The following is a 14,866-nucleotide window of genomic DNA, read 5'->3' on the forward strand; positions in this document are numbered from 1 at the left end:
GCTCAGTAAGGAAATGTTCTCCTCCTGGCAGAGAATAAGCTGGTGACAGGCTCTGTGCCACAGGAGATTCTAGTCCCTCCCGCAGGCTTTTTTTCAGTGGGGAAAGATTCCAAACTGTGACCTTCTTGGTAAGGAGCAGAAGACAGCCTGCTGGGAAAAATGCTTCAAGTCTAGTCTGGATTTTGCCCCTTTCCTCAACTCAGGAAGTAGGACTGCATATCCTGGACAATGTGTAACTACCTACTTACAAAGGTAGATGAAAATAGCAGTTGAAATATTACAGCTAGCATACTTTTAAGTAAAATACACTATTTCTGCCCCATTAAAATTCATGGAGCATGGTACCACCATGACCATATGATATACTGTTAAAAGGTACATTAAAGGAATGCGTTGACTCTTCAGGAATATGAAAGATGCGAATGGAAACGTGAATAGGCAAATGTATATATCTAGAACTAGAAGACTACCCCTCCCCCAAGCAGAGTACCATAGTCTTTTAAAAGTCAGATTAAATTTGCCATGGAAGAAGCATCATATTTAAAGAATTACTTTTAACTGGTGAGAAATTATCAAACTTTATTAGCTATAAAATTAAAACTGCTGGTTTGGGACATTTAAGAGTGAAATATTACAATGTAACTAAAAATGTGCATGTTAAAATTCAGATTCAATAGTTCTTCGATAAAAAGTTAATCCTTTATGTTTCAAAGTTTTATAATCACTTCCATGCCAGATAATACTTTAATATATATTGGAGAAAATGGGGCCCTTAAAACAAACATGTATTATAAATACGGATATGCTGTAATCTTAGAATATATGTATGTCAGTAATGATGAAGAATCCAAGTTTTATTGGAGAAATCAGACATGACAATCACGGGAGTATTCCCTTGGTATTAAGCATGTAGAGTCAACATTTTAATAAAAACATTTGTTCTTGAAGATTTCAGATGAAGAGAAAGATATTAACACCTTAATGTAATGGTAGAACATATCTTTCCATCAATTTCTTATGATCAACTTGGTCCTTCTACTGCAAGGCTTCTCAGCCTCAGCACTACTGAGATTTGGGGCCAGAAAACTCATTCTTGTGAGGGATTGTGAACTGAACAATGTTTAACATCATCCCGGACCTCTACCCACAAGAGATACCATTAGCACCCTCGACCTACCGTCCATCCAGCTGTGACAACTAAGAACGTCTCTGGATATCGCCAGATGTGAACACTAGCAGCCAACTCGCCTGCAGTTGAGAACCACTATTCTCTACTAATGTCTGACCGATTACATGTATTATTTTAAATGTTTATAGACTTATCAAGGAGGCTGGTATTTTAGAGCATTTGCTCTGCCTATTTATATGACAGAGAAATTGAGTGTTAGGAAAACTTCTCAACCTGCTCATAAATCCTCAGCAGTCAAGCTGAAACCATGACCAGTGCTATTTCCTATTTCACACATCTTCCTGATAGAGAGTATCTGCAATTTTTTTTAAGTTATGTAAACTTGAGAGAGAGAAAGCGGGGGGGGGGGGAGGGCAGAAAGAGAGGGAGAGAAAGAATCATAAGCAGAAGGCTCTGCACCACCAGTGCAGAGCCCAGTGTGGGGCTGGAACTCACAAAATGTGAGATCACTATCTGAGCCTAAACCAAGAGTCTAACACTTAACACCACCCAGGTGCCCCGCGTATCTGTAATTTTATAAGTGTATTTTACACTTGTGAGTAATCCTCTGCTTTAAAATTCACATTCTCATCTGTATTTTCTCATTTTACTTTCATAGTAACTTTTGAATTTATTTCGTTCACTTTAGAAAATCCTGGCGCATACAGGCTCAATGATATTACCAAACACAGGACTGCGATTCAATCAAATATCGAATTCTGAATCCTGAGTTCATTCCATTCCTCGTTACAATATCCTTGGTTTACTATTGGGAATATTAGAACTCTATACTGAGTGTCACTGGTTTCTCTTAGGCACTGAAAGAGAAAAATAAAAGCTTTGCCATTTACCCTTTGTTTCATGGCACTAAATAATAATACAGGATTTCTCAGACTACCCAAAGTCATCTCACTAAGTTCAGCAACATATATAATTTACCTCACAAAATTTCTGTTATATGTTTCAATCATATATATGTCTTAGACTCAAACAGAAAAAGTCAAAAGATAAAGAGAACACCCATACTGCTTTTCCTTTTGCTAATTTAATTTTAACACATCCAGAGTGAAGGGGTACATGTCCAGATAGTTATCCAACTTGTTCACCTGATATGACAAAGATAGCTATTTCTTTCTGTATCCATATTCAACCTGTTTCACTTTGTGATCTAAGTTAAACACAATAGTTAAACCACTATTACGACCTAAGTGTAAACACAGTCAAAATTTACTCCTTATCCTACCGTAGGGGGAAAATATGTGTTCTTGTTTTTGACCAGGGAATTGCTCTAAAATACAGACAATCTATGAGAATGAAAATTTGGAAAAAAATATGTAAATTTCTTATAAAAATTCAATCTAATTTTAAATGTATTTTATTAATGTGTCTGTATTAAGTTGTCCTATTATTTTTTTTAAGTTTATTAATGCAAGCAGGGGAGGGGCTGAAAGAGAATCCAAAGCAGGCTCTGCACTGTCAGCCCAGAGCCCAACACGGGGCTTGAACTAATGAACCATGAGATCATGACCTGAGCCGAAATCAAGAGTTGGATGCTTAACCAACTGAGTCACCCAGGTGCTCGTTCCTAAGTTGTCCTATTCATATCAAAAGCATTGTTACCTTCCATGTTAGTGAGTATAAATTAGTATTTTCCTCTTTACCCCAAATAGTGAGGAGAGCGCCATATGGCACTAAACATTGAACATCTCTCACCACCAAAACTTGATTTAACTTTTACACTATTTCCCTCGAGATGAGCATTCTTTGAAGACTATAACTTACCTCCTCTCGATGCTCATCTCCTGACCGCTGGATATACCACTTAATAGATGCTTGTTGGGATTTAGGTATACATTCCAGAAAGGTTGAATTAAATTCAATGCCAAAAATCACCTTTTCATCAGCAGTTTCATGACTAATGCCTGGAAAGCAAACATGGAATAGGAGATTAACCTTGACCTGATTTTAAAAGCAATGGGAAAATAGACTGATTTAGAACAGATGCTATGAGGAAAAGATTCATACACATTATTAAAGAGAGAGGAAATTCATGTTATAATATTGTTATCGAAGAGTCAAATATTATCTAATAGATTGATTTTTAAAACTCTATCCTTGCATTACAATTTTTATCCTTTCATCAATATATCAACTATTTGCAACCAAGTTTTTAAAGTAAGAACTCATAAGATCTAACTCCAACCACTGAGTCTTTTTGTTCGAGCTGAACTGAATACAACTTTAGTGTCTTTTAATGATTCACCCGTTCTAACTTGTATAAAATATAACCAATTTTGTAGATAGTTCCAGAGGAAGAATTTACTTCATCTTTACAGAGCAATTCTATCATGATTTGATCCACAGAGCTGACCACATAACATTAAGAAATTTTAATGTCAAAAAAGTAAGTACAGTGGTCTGTACTTCATAAAATTCTATACTGATGATATTGAGCTAGATGCTCTAATACTCAGAATCTGGACTTATACATATTATCTACCAAAAAATGTTGTCTTTTATTCAAAGAGGGATTCTTAAGCCCAACATGCATTTGCTATAAGATAGTTAATGGGCTGCTAAGGGAGCATTGTCTCAGACACCCTATTCTCATAAATCAACTGCACCATCTGAAATACATTCCATCCAGAGTAGCCAAAGGCTGTGTCCCATGTGTGATCTAAGATCTGTAGCTCAAATTTGATCAAATAAAAAATGACAGCTGCTCAGCCTGGCCCAAACATGCACTTTTTCATCATATATTCAGATGTCTCAATTCTGCAGATGGGCCTACTTAGCATTTTAGGCATAAACCAAGAGTAAGGCTTAAGGGACCTCTGTGAATCCTACATGTAAGCACACAAAATTATCAGCAAATGGCATGAATGCACATATATCCAATAGTTGGGCTCGCCTTTGAAGAAACTTCTTTTGAACTTGTTTGTGTTTTACCAGCAATGATTAAGTCAGGCGTGCTGACACCATCATGAATTAACCTCATCTAACCTTGAAAATGTGTGGATTCCATTTGAAACTTGTAATATATCCACCATCCCTACCAATTCAACAGATTATATCTGTGATTTTCACAGTTAATAAATTCCTAATGCACAGAAAGATCCCCAGTGCCAATCATGGAAGAGAAAGGCATGTATCATTTCAAAGTAACAGATGCCATTTTCCTGAGCAAAAGGATTTCAGGAACAGAGCAGGGAGGTTTCAGGCTGATTGTTAGGTGATGAGGCAAGAGTGGGGGAGAAACTCAATTAGACTGATTCAGCCAAAGAATCGGTCAAGTTAGTAAAAGATACATTAGTGAAAATGAAATAGTTGATCGTATGAAATACTTTTTCAAGTCAGGAAAAACAGTGACTCTTTGACACGAAGTCATCACTATGTCCGTTTGACAGGAAATGAATTTACTGTTAGCAATAATCTTTGTTTCATTTTTGAGTTTTAAATTTCCTACTTTTAGCAATCTTATTTACAACTGCATCAAAAAGAATGAGTACCTAGGAATAAATTTAACTACGGACATGAAACACCCACACATTGCAAACTATAAGGCATTAATGACAAAAATTGAATAAGGCACAAGTAAATGGAAAGATACTTCATGCTCATGGATTAAAAGAATTAATATTGACAAAAATGTCCATACTACTAAAAGCAATTTTTGGATTCAATGCAATCCCTATTAAAATACCAATCACATTTTTCACGGAGAAAGAAATAATTCTAAAAATTTGCACAGAACCATAAAAGACTCCGAAGAGCCAAAGCCAGCTTTAAGAAAAAAAGAACAAAGCTGTAGGCTTTGTGGGTGCTGCTCTGATGGGATACCTTATGCTCCCTGGTTTTAAACCATAGTAACAAAACTATAGTAATTAAAACAGTATGGTACTGGCATAAAAACAGACACAGATCAGTGGAACAGAACAGAGAGCCCAGAAATAAACCCACACATAGATAGTCAATTATTTTTGCAATAAAAGAGCCTAGAATATACAACAGGAAAAGGACAGTCTTTTAAACAAATGGTGTTAGGAAAACTGGACAGTCACATGAAAAAAAAAAAAAAAAAGGAAAAAGAAAAAAGAAAAAGGACCACTACCTTACACCATACATAAAAATTAACCCCAAATGGATGGAAGTGTTAAATGTAAGACTTGAAACCATAAAATCCCTAGAAGAAAACTCAGGCAGTAAGCTCCTTGATGTATTTTATTGATGATTCTTTTAATTTGATGCCAGAACACAAACAACACAAGCAAAAATAAATAAGAAGGACATCAAACTAAAAGCTTCTGCACGGCAAAGACCATCATCAACAAAATGAAATGTCTTCCTACCAAATGGGAGAAAATATTTGCAAATAATATATCTGATAAGGCCTTAATATCAAAAATGTATAAACAACTCATACAACTCAATGGCAAAAGCCCCCAAATAATCCAATTGCAAATGAGCAGAGAAACTGAACATTTTTTTTTTCAAAGAGAACATAACAGATGGCCAGCAGGTACATGAAAAGATGCTCAGCATCACTGATCATCAGGGAAATGCAAATCAAAACCACAATGAGCTATCGTCTCATATCTGTCAGAATGGCTACGGTCTGAAAGATAAGAAATAACAAGTGTTGGCAAGGATGTGGAGAAAGGGAAACACTTGTGCACTGTTGATGGGAATGTAAATTAGCGCCAGGGAAGACAGTACAGAGGTTCCTCAAATAATTATAAATGTAACTAATATAAGATCTAGAGAGTCCACTTCTGGGTATCTACCTGAAACAAAGAAAAGAAAAGAAAAGAAAAGAAAAGAAAAGAAAAGAAAAGAAAAGAAAAGAAAAGAAAAGAAAAGAAAAGAAAAACAAGACCCTAACTTGGAAAGATACATTCCACCCCCCCTGCCCTGCCCACATTTACTGCAGCATATTTTGTAACTATGGTGCCGGATGCAACTTAGACCTATTGTGATTGTTTCACAATGTATGCAAGTATTGAATTGTTGTTGTGTACTTGAAACTAGTATAAATGCTACCTGTCAATTATAACTTAATAAATTATAAATTCCTTAAGATTGCAAATACATTAGTTTTTAAATACCCTTATTATCTCTACTTTAATGCCCACAGTTGATTTTCTGTCTCTGGCTTTCCAAATAGGTATCAACTACATATATATATATATATATATATATATATATATATATATCTATATATATATATATATCTATATATATATTTAAATGACTGTTCCCGGAAACATGAGATGACTTCTTATAGTCTACATAAACTCCATAGAATTCCATAGGAGCTGTCACAAACCTAGCCCAACCTCTGTGAGGTCTTTCTGATTGTAATTATTGTGACTTCATCTACGGTAAAATTTGCCTTCGCTCTTTTAGCGAAGCTCAGATGCTATCCAGCTAAGTATCCTCTCCTTTACCCATACATTACGCAAACATTCTTTTGTGCCTAGGATACAATTTTCATTCCAGTGACAGGGACAAGGTCATCAAGTGAATAAATTAAAGAACATAGTATTTGGCAGTGTTATGCGCTACAAATAAAAAAGCAGATCAGGGAATCAGAGGTAGAACACGGAGAAAGTATCTCAGGATGGTCAGAAAAGGTGTCTCTGAGACAAAAACATTTAATTAATTTTTTTTACACTTATTTATTTTTAAGAGAGAGACAGAGAGAGAGACAGAGAGAGAGACAGGGCAAGCACAAGAGTGGCAGAGAGAGGCATAGAATCTGAATCAAGCTCCAGACTCCTAGCTGTCAGCACAGAGCCCGATGTGGGGCTCGAACCCACAAACCTCGAGATCACGACCTGAGCCGAAGTCAGATGCTTAACCGACTGAGCCACCCAGGTGCCCCTGAGACAATATTTTAAGCATAAAATTAAATGGTGTGGGGGCACCTGGGTGGCTCAGTCGGTTAAAAGTCTGACTTCGGCTCAGGTCATGATCTCACGGTTTGTGGGTTCGAGCCCCGCATTGGGCTCTGTGCTGACAGTTCAGAGCCTGGAGCCTGCTTCAGATTCTGTGTCTCCCTCTCTCTCTGCCCCTCCTCTGCTCACACTCCATTTCTCTCTCAAAAATAAATAATCATTAAAAAAAATTAAAAAAAAATTAAATGGTGTGACACCTGAATATAAGAGTTCTTTAGGTAGGTACGGAGGAAATAAATACAAACCTAGCTGAGGCAGGAACAAGACTGGGGCTTTTGAAAAAGAGAAACCAGTGAGTGAGCCATGCAACAGTGAAACGAGAGGATCCAAGCAAGTATCAGGAACTAGATCAAGCAGACTCTAGAGGCCATGGTAAGTGCTATGGGTTTTTCACTAATTGTTCTAAGAAGCTAGTGAAAGATTTTGAGTAAGAGAATGCTGTTATCTGACTGTAGTTTCTGAAAGGTTACTCTGGCTACTAAGTGGGATGGAGACTGACCAGGGGAAAAAACGGAAGCAGGAGGACCAGATAAACGGCTCTGGGACAGGTGTGGTGGCTTTGGGTAAGCGGGCACATCGGGAGGTGATGAAGAGTAGGAGCAGTGGTGGCCACAGAGCCAAAAGGACTTATTATGAGGTTGGTACTAGGCTGTGGAAGAAAGAGAAAAAGAAAAAGATGATGCCTAGCTGCTTTTTTTTTGCTAAGCAGTTGGGTGAATGGAGGTGCTATTTATTAATATGGGTAAGTCTTCACTGCAGAACAACGAAGTTTAGGAAAAGACAGCACTAATTCTTTCTCATAGATCATTTGGGACGCTTATTAGGCATCCAAGATGAGCTCTTGGGTAGGCATACAAGTCGTCTGGCACACAAGACAGAGTTTAGAACCGGACTAAGAATCTGGGAGCAAATTGCCTCTGAGAGTACTGAAATCGATGGTGTTAGGCAGTGAACAGGCAAAGATTTTACGTTTAGATGGTGGGATGCAAAGGAGAGTTAAGAACACTCAGAAGGAGCAGCCTGTAAAGTGAGAGGAAAATCATAAGGGTGTGTGGGGGGGGCATGAAGCCCAAGAATGCTGAGACACCATGTCTTTGGAAAAACCAAACCAAACCAAAACAAAACAAAAAACCCTGATTTGTAGTGCTTGTTCTTTTTTGTGTAAAAACTCCCACTCTGGCTGAACCAAGCTACTAAGAGTTTAAAACCAGCTTATGCAGTTCCTAAATAATAAGCCATCAGCTCTCATGGGACCATTAAGAACTGGCCCTAGCACATCACTGCACGGAAGTCAAATGAAGAATGTGTTTCAAGGAGGAGGGAGTTAGACATTAAGTAGAAATGACAACTGAAAATTGGCCATTGGATTTGGCAAGGAAGGAACTGCTGGAGACCTTGACAAAAAAATGGATTGGGGCAGTGATGGTGATGATTGGCAGAGACTGTGTGTGGTTGGTCACAGCAGGAACAGGATATGGTGAGTCACTATCTCCCCCATCAGCAGGAACTGTGTTTTGAATCACTCTCTTTACAACACTTATCACTATCTGACATTGAATCTATTTTACTTCTTTTTAAGTTTACCGTCTGTTCCCTCCCCTGACACAACTTGAACAGAAGTTCCATGGATGCACAGACTGTTTTCTTTTTCATTCACGGGTATATCCTCAATACTTGTAACTGTTCTGGAAACATCTCGTGGGTGCGTATAAAACACCATGTAGGTTGCACATAGTAACGCCTGCTAAATAAAACACTGGACACAACAGGCAGTCACCCATGCAATAGAACAAGGTCAAACATAGTCTTCTGGACCAGAGCTTATTTTTCAGAAGAATGAAATTATAAATTATAAATAATTGTTTTGTGTTTAAATTACAAAGCTGCTGGGTCACTGGTTATAGACTATGAAATTTGGGTTGTTTATGGAACGTGGGGGTGGTTACTAACAATGTGATGAAGGGAAGGCAGTTTCCTTTCTCCAGTTGAGTGCGTGTATGCGTGTGCCTGAGCATGTGTGTGAGCATATATCCTCTGAAGGTAGAGCTTGAGAGTGGAAAGTAACCAAAGCTATGGAATATATTCTTATACATTTTTTTTGGAATATACTCATGGATTTTGAGGGGAATTTTTCGTATAGATATTTTGCAATATACTCTTATAGATTTTTTTCCCCTCTGTTATCAGACTCACTCCTTTTTATTCTCCACTTTGTCCCAGTCATACTCAGGCTCTCAAGATCTTCCATGAAATTTTCTCTGAACAAGACAGCTTCTGGTGATGTCTCTCTCTGCTAAACTCCCATATCACTAATTGTGCCTTATGACATCTCCCCAAAGAATTATAAGCTCTCGAAGGAGTTTCTTTGTCTCAACATGTACCCAGGACAATTATATGCACCTGGAAGTCACTTAATAAACATTTACTGATTGAATGAAAACATGAATTAATACACAAATTCACATAATGCATACTTTACCTAAAACTTTCTAACAAGTGCTACACTCTCATCAGACCTTTCTGGAAGGGTCTCTGAGTTTACTCTGAATGTCCATATGTTTTGGACTATATCCTTTTTTATCTTTATTAGCAGTTTTCAAACTTTATGAGGATGGGTAAGGCAGTAAAAAATACAAAAAAAAAAGGGATAGGAATTTTAAAAGACATATGATACAAATAATGATATAACAAAGGATTATTCACTTAGGCATGTAGACAGGGGTTGATTGATAAAATCTCCTGTTGCTTTTCCAGAACATAAGCATTATATAAAATGAGAGCTTCCCATATAATAGATATTTTAAGTCATATAATAAAAAGACACACAAAAACTAGGCTTAACATTTTAAATGGGAGAAAAGCATATTAAACTTATACTTACTGTCTTCTATGTCCCAGCACTGGGTGATCGGGTCTCCATACTTTACATCTTGGCGTCTGGCTCGCCTATGGAAAAGGGATTAAACTGTTTAGAACATTGAGCATGATATCTGGAACAGATAAAGTCGGCATTTAACACTAATAACAGTGGCAAGAGCAGAACTATGCTTGTCTTACTGCTCAACTCAAACGCAGGGCACTATTCCCGTCTAACGTTAATCCAAATACTACTAGCAACAGAGTCCTAACAGAATGCATCCTGTTTTGGAAATGAGATGATATGAATTTTATTGAACTCCTCTGACTTTTGACAAATTGTTCAAAAGAACAGGTTGACTATAAATATAGCCCAGGTTTCAGATACATCCAATGGGGTGGGGGGGCAAACCATCCTTACCCTCTTTTTTCAATCAGTCCATGGGAAAGTAACAAGATGTACAAGAACTTTAGTTCGTGGGTAGGAAAGTAACCACAAATCTAGAACTTGTTACCCCACGGAGATTCGCTATTACATAGATTTGATTAAGCAACAAGTTAAACACTTTCCTCTCAAATAGAACTACCAGTTTGGTAGAGCATGAGTGGCTAATCCTATCTGCTGATATGCCGTTCACATTGTTTTTCTGATAGTAGAGACAAGGATAATAATAAATAATGGTGTTGTGCATTATTGTCACATATTTTCCTTAAGAGAAAACAGTAGCTATTGCATAAGAAAAGAGAAAGCTGCTACCCTGAATTAAAGAAGTCTTAAACTCTTACAGTCTATTTTCATTTGCGTTGGCTCTTTTATGTTGCCACTTCAGCAATCGTAAAAGTCACAGTAAAATCTGCAATATCTAGGGTGTTGCTTAAGGGCAGTACTGACCAGGTGACGAGCCTGTATGAGATTCATCTAGCACGTACATTTTTTTGGCTCCCGTGGACATTTATGTTAAGGTAAGGGAAACTATCGCAGGGGCATGTGTGCAAGATCAGAGATAGAGTCTTGGGAAATATAAGAAGAAAAATTATGATTGTGTAAGGTACATAAGGTCAAGAATGTTTTTAAATCGTGGCTTCTTAAGAAACAGGGTCAATTCATCAAACTGAAGGTCCATTACGAGCTAATGAGCACTCTTTGATTTTTAGTTTCTAGAAAAGAAAAATATTCCCCAAGGGCTCACTATGAGAAGTATATTCTTAGCCAAAAACTATAACAGAATATTGGTGTTTTTTACTTTGAACTGGTAATAGCGGTATCTCCCCACCCACAGCGAATCCAGAAATTTCAGGGAATCTAAACTGTTTCCTAATTATAAGCCGTATCTGCTGCTGTACTATGCATTCAATCTGTGAATCCTCGAATTTGAAATTTGACAGGTAAGTCAAATTTCAAGAAGAAACAAGTGTGTACGTACTAGTGGGACTAACATACACTCACTTGTCATCATAGTTAATACAGACCTAAAGATAAAAAAAAAATACCATATACAAATTGCTGACATTTTACCTAGAGGAAAAATATACCTTGAACAATACTGCAGAAAAAGGGTATCACCATAATGCACATTTAACAATTTATGATCATAACATATTTAGCTAGCATCAGTCATCCTGATGACAATTCAGGTTGTTTCCAATAATTTTGCTACGGAAGACAGTGCTGAAATGGACATCCTTGGATGATTTTGTGGTGCTTTTGCCCGTGTGTATAGAGGATACATTTCTAACTGGGTTTTGTTGGCTCAGAATAGCTTCATTTTTAAGAGCATATAAAGCAACGAACAGTAGACAGCAGGACAGCATTTGATGTTTATGTACATCTGAGTGACAGAAGTTGACCAAGTTAGACTTATTACAGTAAAAATAAAATTGTACCAAGTCACTGAGACGTGCTGTGGGTTGTTTATAACCTACGCTTTTACAAACACATATATGTATACATTATTTGCAAAACAGTAAGGGTAAACATAGACCATGTAAAAATAAGGGAAGAAGGGAGGAATGGAGGAAGGGCAAAGTAGTCAAGAAAAACCAACTTTTAATGGTATTTAACAGAGACGAAGGAAAAGCATGTAAACAATTTTTCAGAATTTTTTCAAGTTCCACATTTCGGCACTTCAGAACACTCTATTTTATCCTCCTTCAACATTTAGTTTTATGCAAAATTTAATTTTTATATTCTTACCAGAGACCATGTTTTCTACAATTAAATCATCTTTAATTTAAACTAGAAGACAAGGTATTCCGGTGAGATAGTCGCTGGGTAGGAAAGAAGCCTTCACCTTCACTCCATGTGCCTCTTACCGTTTTGAAGTGGGCGCATATCGAGAGCATGCATTTCCATCCCAGGCACAGTAGGGGTCTCTGGCCAGGCAACAGTCTGCACAAGCTTTCCCATAAGTGTCGCATCTGTTCAAGGAGAGCTGAACCAATCCATCCCGGGAACCGACGTACAATTGTTGCTACAAATCAGGCAAAACAAATGAATTAGAAGCATCTTTCAGACCAGTCTTAAGAACTTCCCTTTCCTGAATACCACATCACAGATCTAAATCTGTCTCCTCGGGTGCCCTTGTACAGAAAATAAGCAGTTGTACAGAAACATAACAAAGAGTAAGATGAGTCGATCACTTCTACTCCTGGCAGCATGGCGGTTTGAAGATGTTGATACCGAAATGGACAGCATTCTAGAGAGCTAGGATAACCTTGGCAGTAATTTAAGAAGGTCAAAACCCAGCTGCTAGACTGAGGAATTAAGACGTCAAATTCTTTCTCAATGGTTGAAAATGCGCTTTGGTAGATTATATCAAGCACAGATGTGATGGGCAACATTGATGGTCTTCCGCTGCTGTGGCTTCTTGCGTGAGAGACGGCTGAAAAGAGATTTATGAAACTTTCTTGTGGTTTGAACCATTTCATTTGCTAATGAAATACCTCTTGATCCCTGAAGGAAAATGGGTTATAAGCTGGAGAGAAAATGCTTGGTATCACTGTGAAGAAAGTATTAAGGAGGCTCGAAAGATGCCATATCACCAATGAAAGGCTGCAGGATACTAAACAACTCAGCAAAAAAGGTGCATTTTGGAAATATGTTCTGAAAACAATGCACTGCTCTTTATGAGCATTCGCTGAGCGTACGTGGTGGAAGACGTAGGGAGAGGGATGATACGAATAACTAAGCGAGAGTGTGTGCCTTCAGTGAACTCATGGTCAACGACAGTGGGCCATATCAGACTTTACACAAAGGGGAAAAACCTGAGAAGTAAATGTTGACATAAATAAATACACGTACTCAATCTACAGACATCTATCTTCTACCTGCCCTGCCTATTAAAATGTCAGTTAAGACCTCCTAGCTGCTAAATGCAATGCACCCAGTTCAGTATTTGCTTTACTTCAATTCTCCAAAGTGTTTAACACCAAGAATCATGCCTTCCTTGACCTTCAACTTTTTCTTGTTCTCTGTCTTTATTTCTGCCTAAGATTTCTGTCTCCTTTGAGGATTCCTTTCTTTGCATTAAATGTGAGGTGCCCCCTCTTTTCTATCCTCATTTCTTTGCCTGTCTTATTGTATAAAGCGTCAGGTGCATCTTGAAAACAACGTCAAGGTTGACATACTGGATTGCCCTAAATCTAGCCCTGCTACCCTAGCTTTGTCACCCAGGACACAAAGCTGGGAGTTGTCTCTGAATCCCCTTTATCTCTTAGTCAGCCACCGTATCTTTTCCATTCTCTTACACAGAACTCTCTATCTATCTATCTCCTCCTCTCCCTCTCCACTGCCAACACTTTTGTCTGTCTTTATTGTTTCTTCCCTGGATTACTTATAAGCGTCCTAATATTTCCACTGGCTTCAGCCTCGTGTTGTGACAACCCCCACCTCTACCCCAGGACTCGATCCATCTTCTGCTCTGCCACACCAGACTGACCTTCCTAAAAGGAGAAGCTTATCACAACACATTCCTGCTGAAGATCTTTAAAGGTTTTCGCTGTCCTCAGATAAAACTGTTAAACTTCTTAGGAAGACATATAAGGATGTACCTAATCTTGCTCTGTTTTATGTCCCAGAATCATTTCTAGCCTCCTTGCCCCTTGCACACACATATGCCCTTTGCTCTAATTGTTCACAAACGTATTAGAATAAGCTATGATTTCTCACTGTTCACACCTTTCCAAATGTTCTCCTTTTTTCCTTGGCATAGGCTTCCTCTTCCCATCCCCTTTTTAATTTAACCGGTTAACTGCAACATCCTTCATAGCTCAGGTTACATGTCTCTTCTTTTTTGTTAATGTATATTTACCTATTTTGAGGGGGGGAAGGGGCAAAGAGAAAAGGAGAGAGAGAGAATTCCAAGCAGGCTCCACGCTGTGAGTGCAGAGCCTGATGCAGGGCTTGATCTCGTGAACCTGTGAGAGCATGACCTGAGCCGAAACCAAGAGTCAGATGCTTAATCGACTGAGCCACCCACGCCCCACATGTCTGTTCTTTTCACTTCCTTCCTCTGCTCTACCTGGCTTCCTCTTAGACCAGTTCCTCCCCTGTGTTTTCCCTGTACAGGCTCCCATTATTGTTTTGCACTGGTAGCGTGTTCTTTCTATGTCTCCCAGCTCCACTGTGAGCTTCTAAGTGAAGGACTATGCCATTCATTCATTTCTATACCCTCCAAGGATAGTAGTAGGCCTTTAAGAAGTAAACATTCAGTGAAAAAAATTAATGGAAAAGATCAAATAAGAAATCTATTTAGATCTTTTCCCTAATAGTTTCCGTGTCATTACTAGCCACATAGATGAAGACAATGTTAGGGGGGGAAAGGGGAAAATGGGTGATGGGCATTGAGGAGGACACTTGTTGGGAAGAACAGTGGGTGTTGTATGT

At 38.1% G+C, this 14,866-nt stretch overlaps 1 protein-coding gene across 9 annotated transcripts in view; it reads right to left on the reverse strand.

The window, feature by feature from the left end:
* Positions 1-14,866, reverse strand: part of SEMA3D (semaphorin 3D) — a 200,851-nt gene that overhangs the window by 9,124 nt on the left and 176,861 nt on the right. For all 9 annotated transcript variants that reach the window (XM_045494651.1, XM_045494650.1, XM_045494658.1 and 6 more), the window contains 3 exons: positions 12,295-12,452; positions 10,007-10,071; positions 2,951-3,090 (listed from right to left, as the gene is read on the reverse strand). In XM_045494651.1, coding sequence (XP_045350607.1) covers positions 2,951-3,090; positions 10,007-10,071; positions 12,295-12,452 — 363 coding nt within the window. The remainder of the gene's footprint in view (positions 1-2,950; positions 3,091-10,006; positions 10,072-12,294; positions 12,453-14,866) is intronic.

The sequence above is a fragment of the Leopardus geoffroyi genome, chromosome A2 (genome assembly GCF_018350155.1).
Source record: "Leopardus geoffroyi isolate Oge1 chromosome A2, O.geoffroyi_Oge1_pat1.0, whole genome shotgun sequence".
NCBI lineage: Eukaryota > Metazoa > Chordata > Mammalia > Carnivora > Felidae > Leopardus > Leopardus geoffroyi.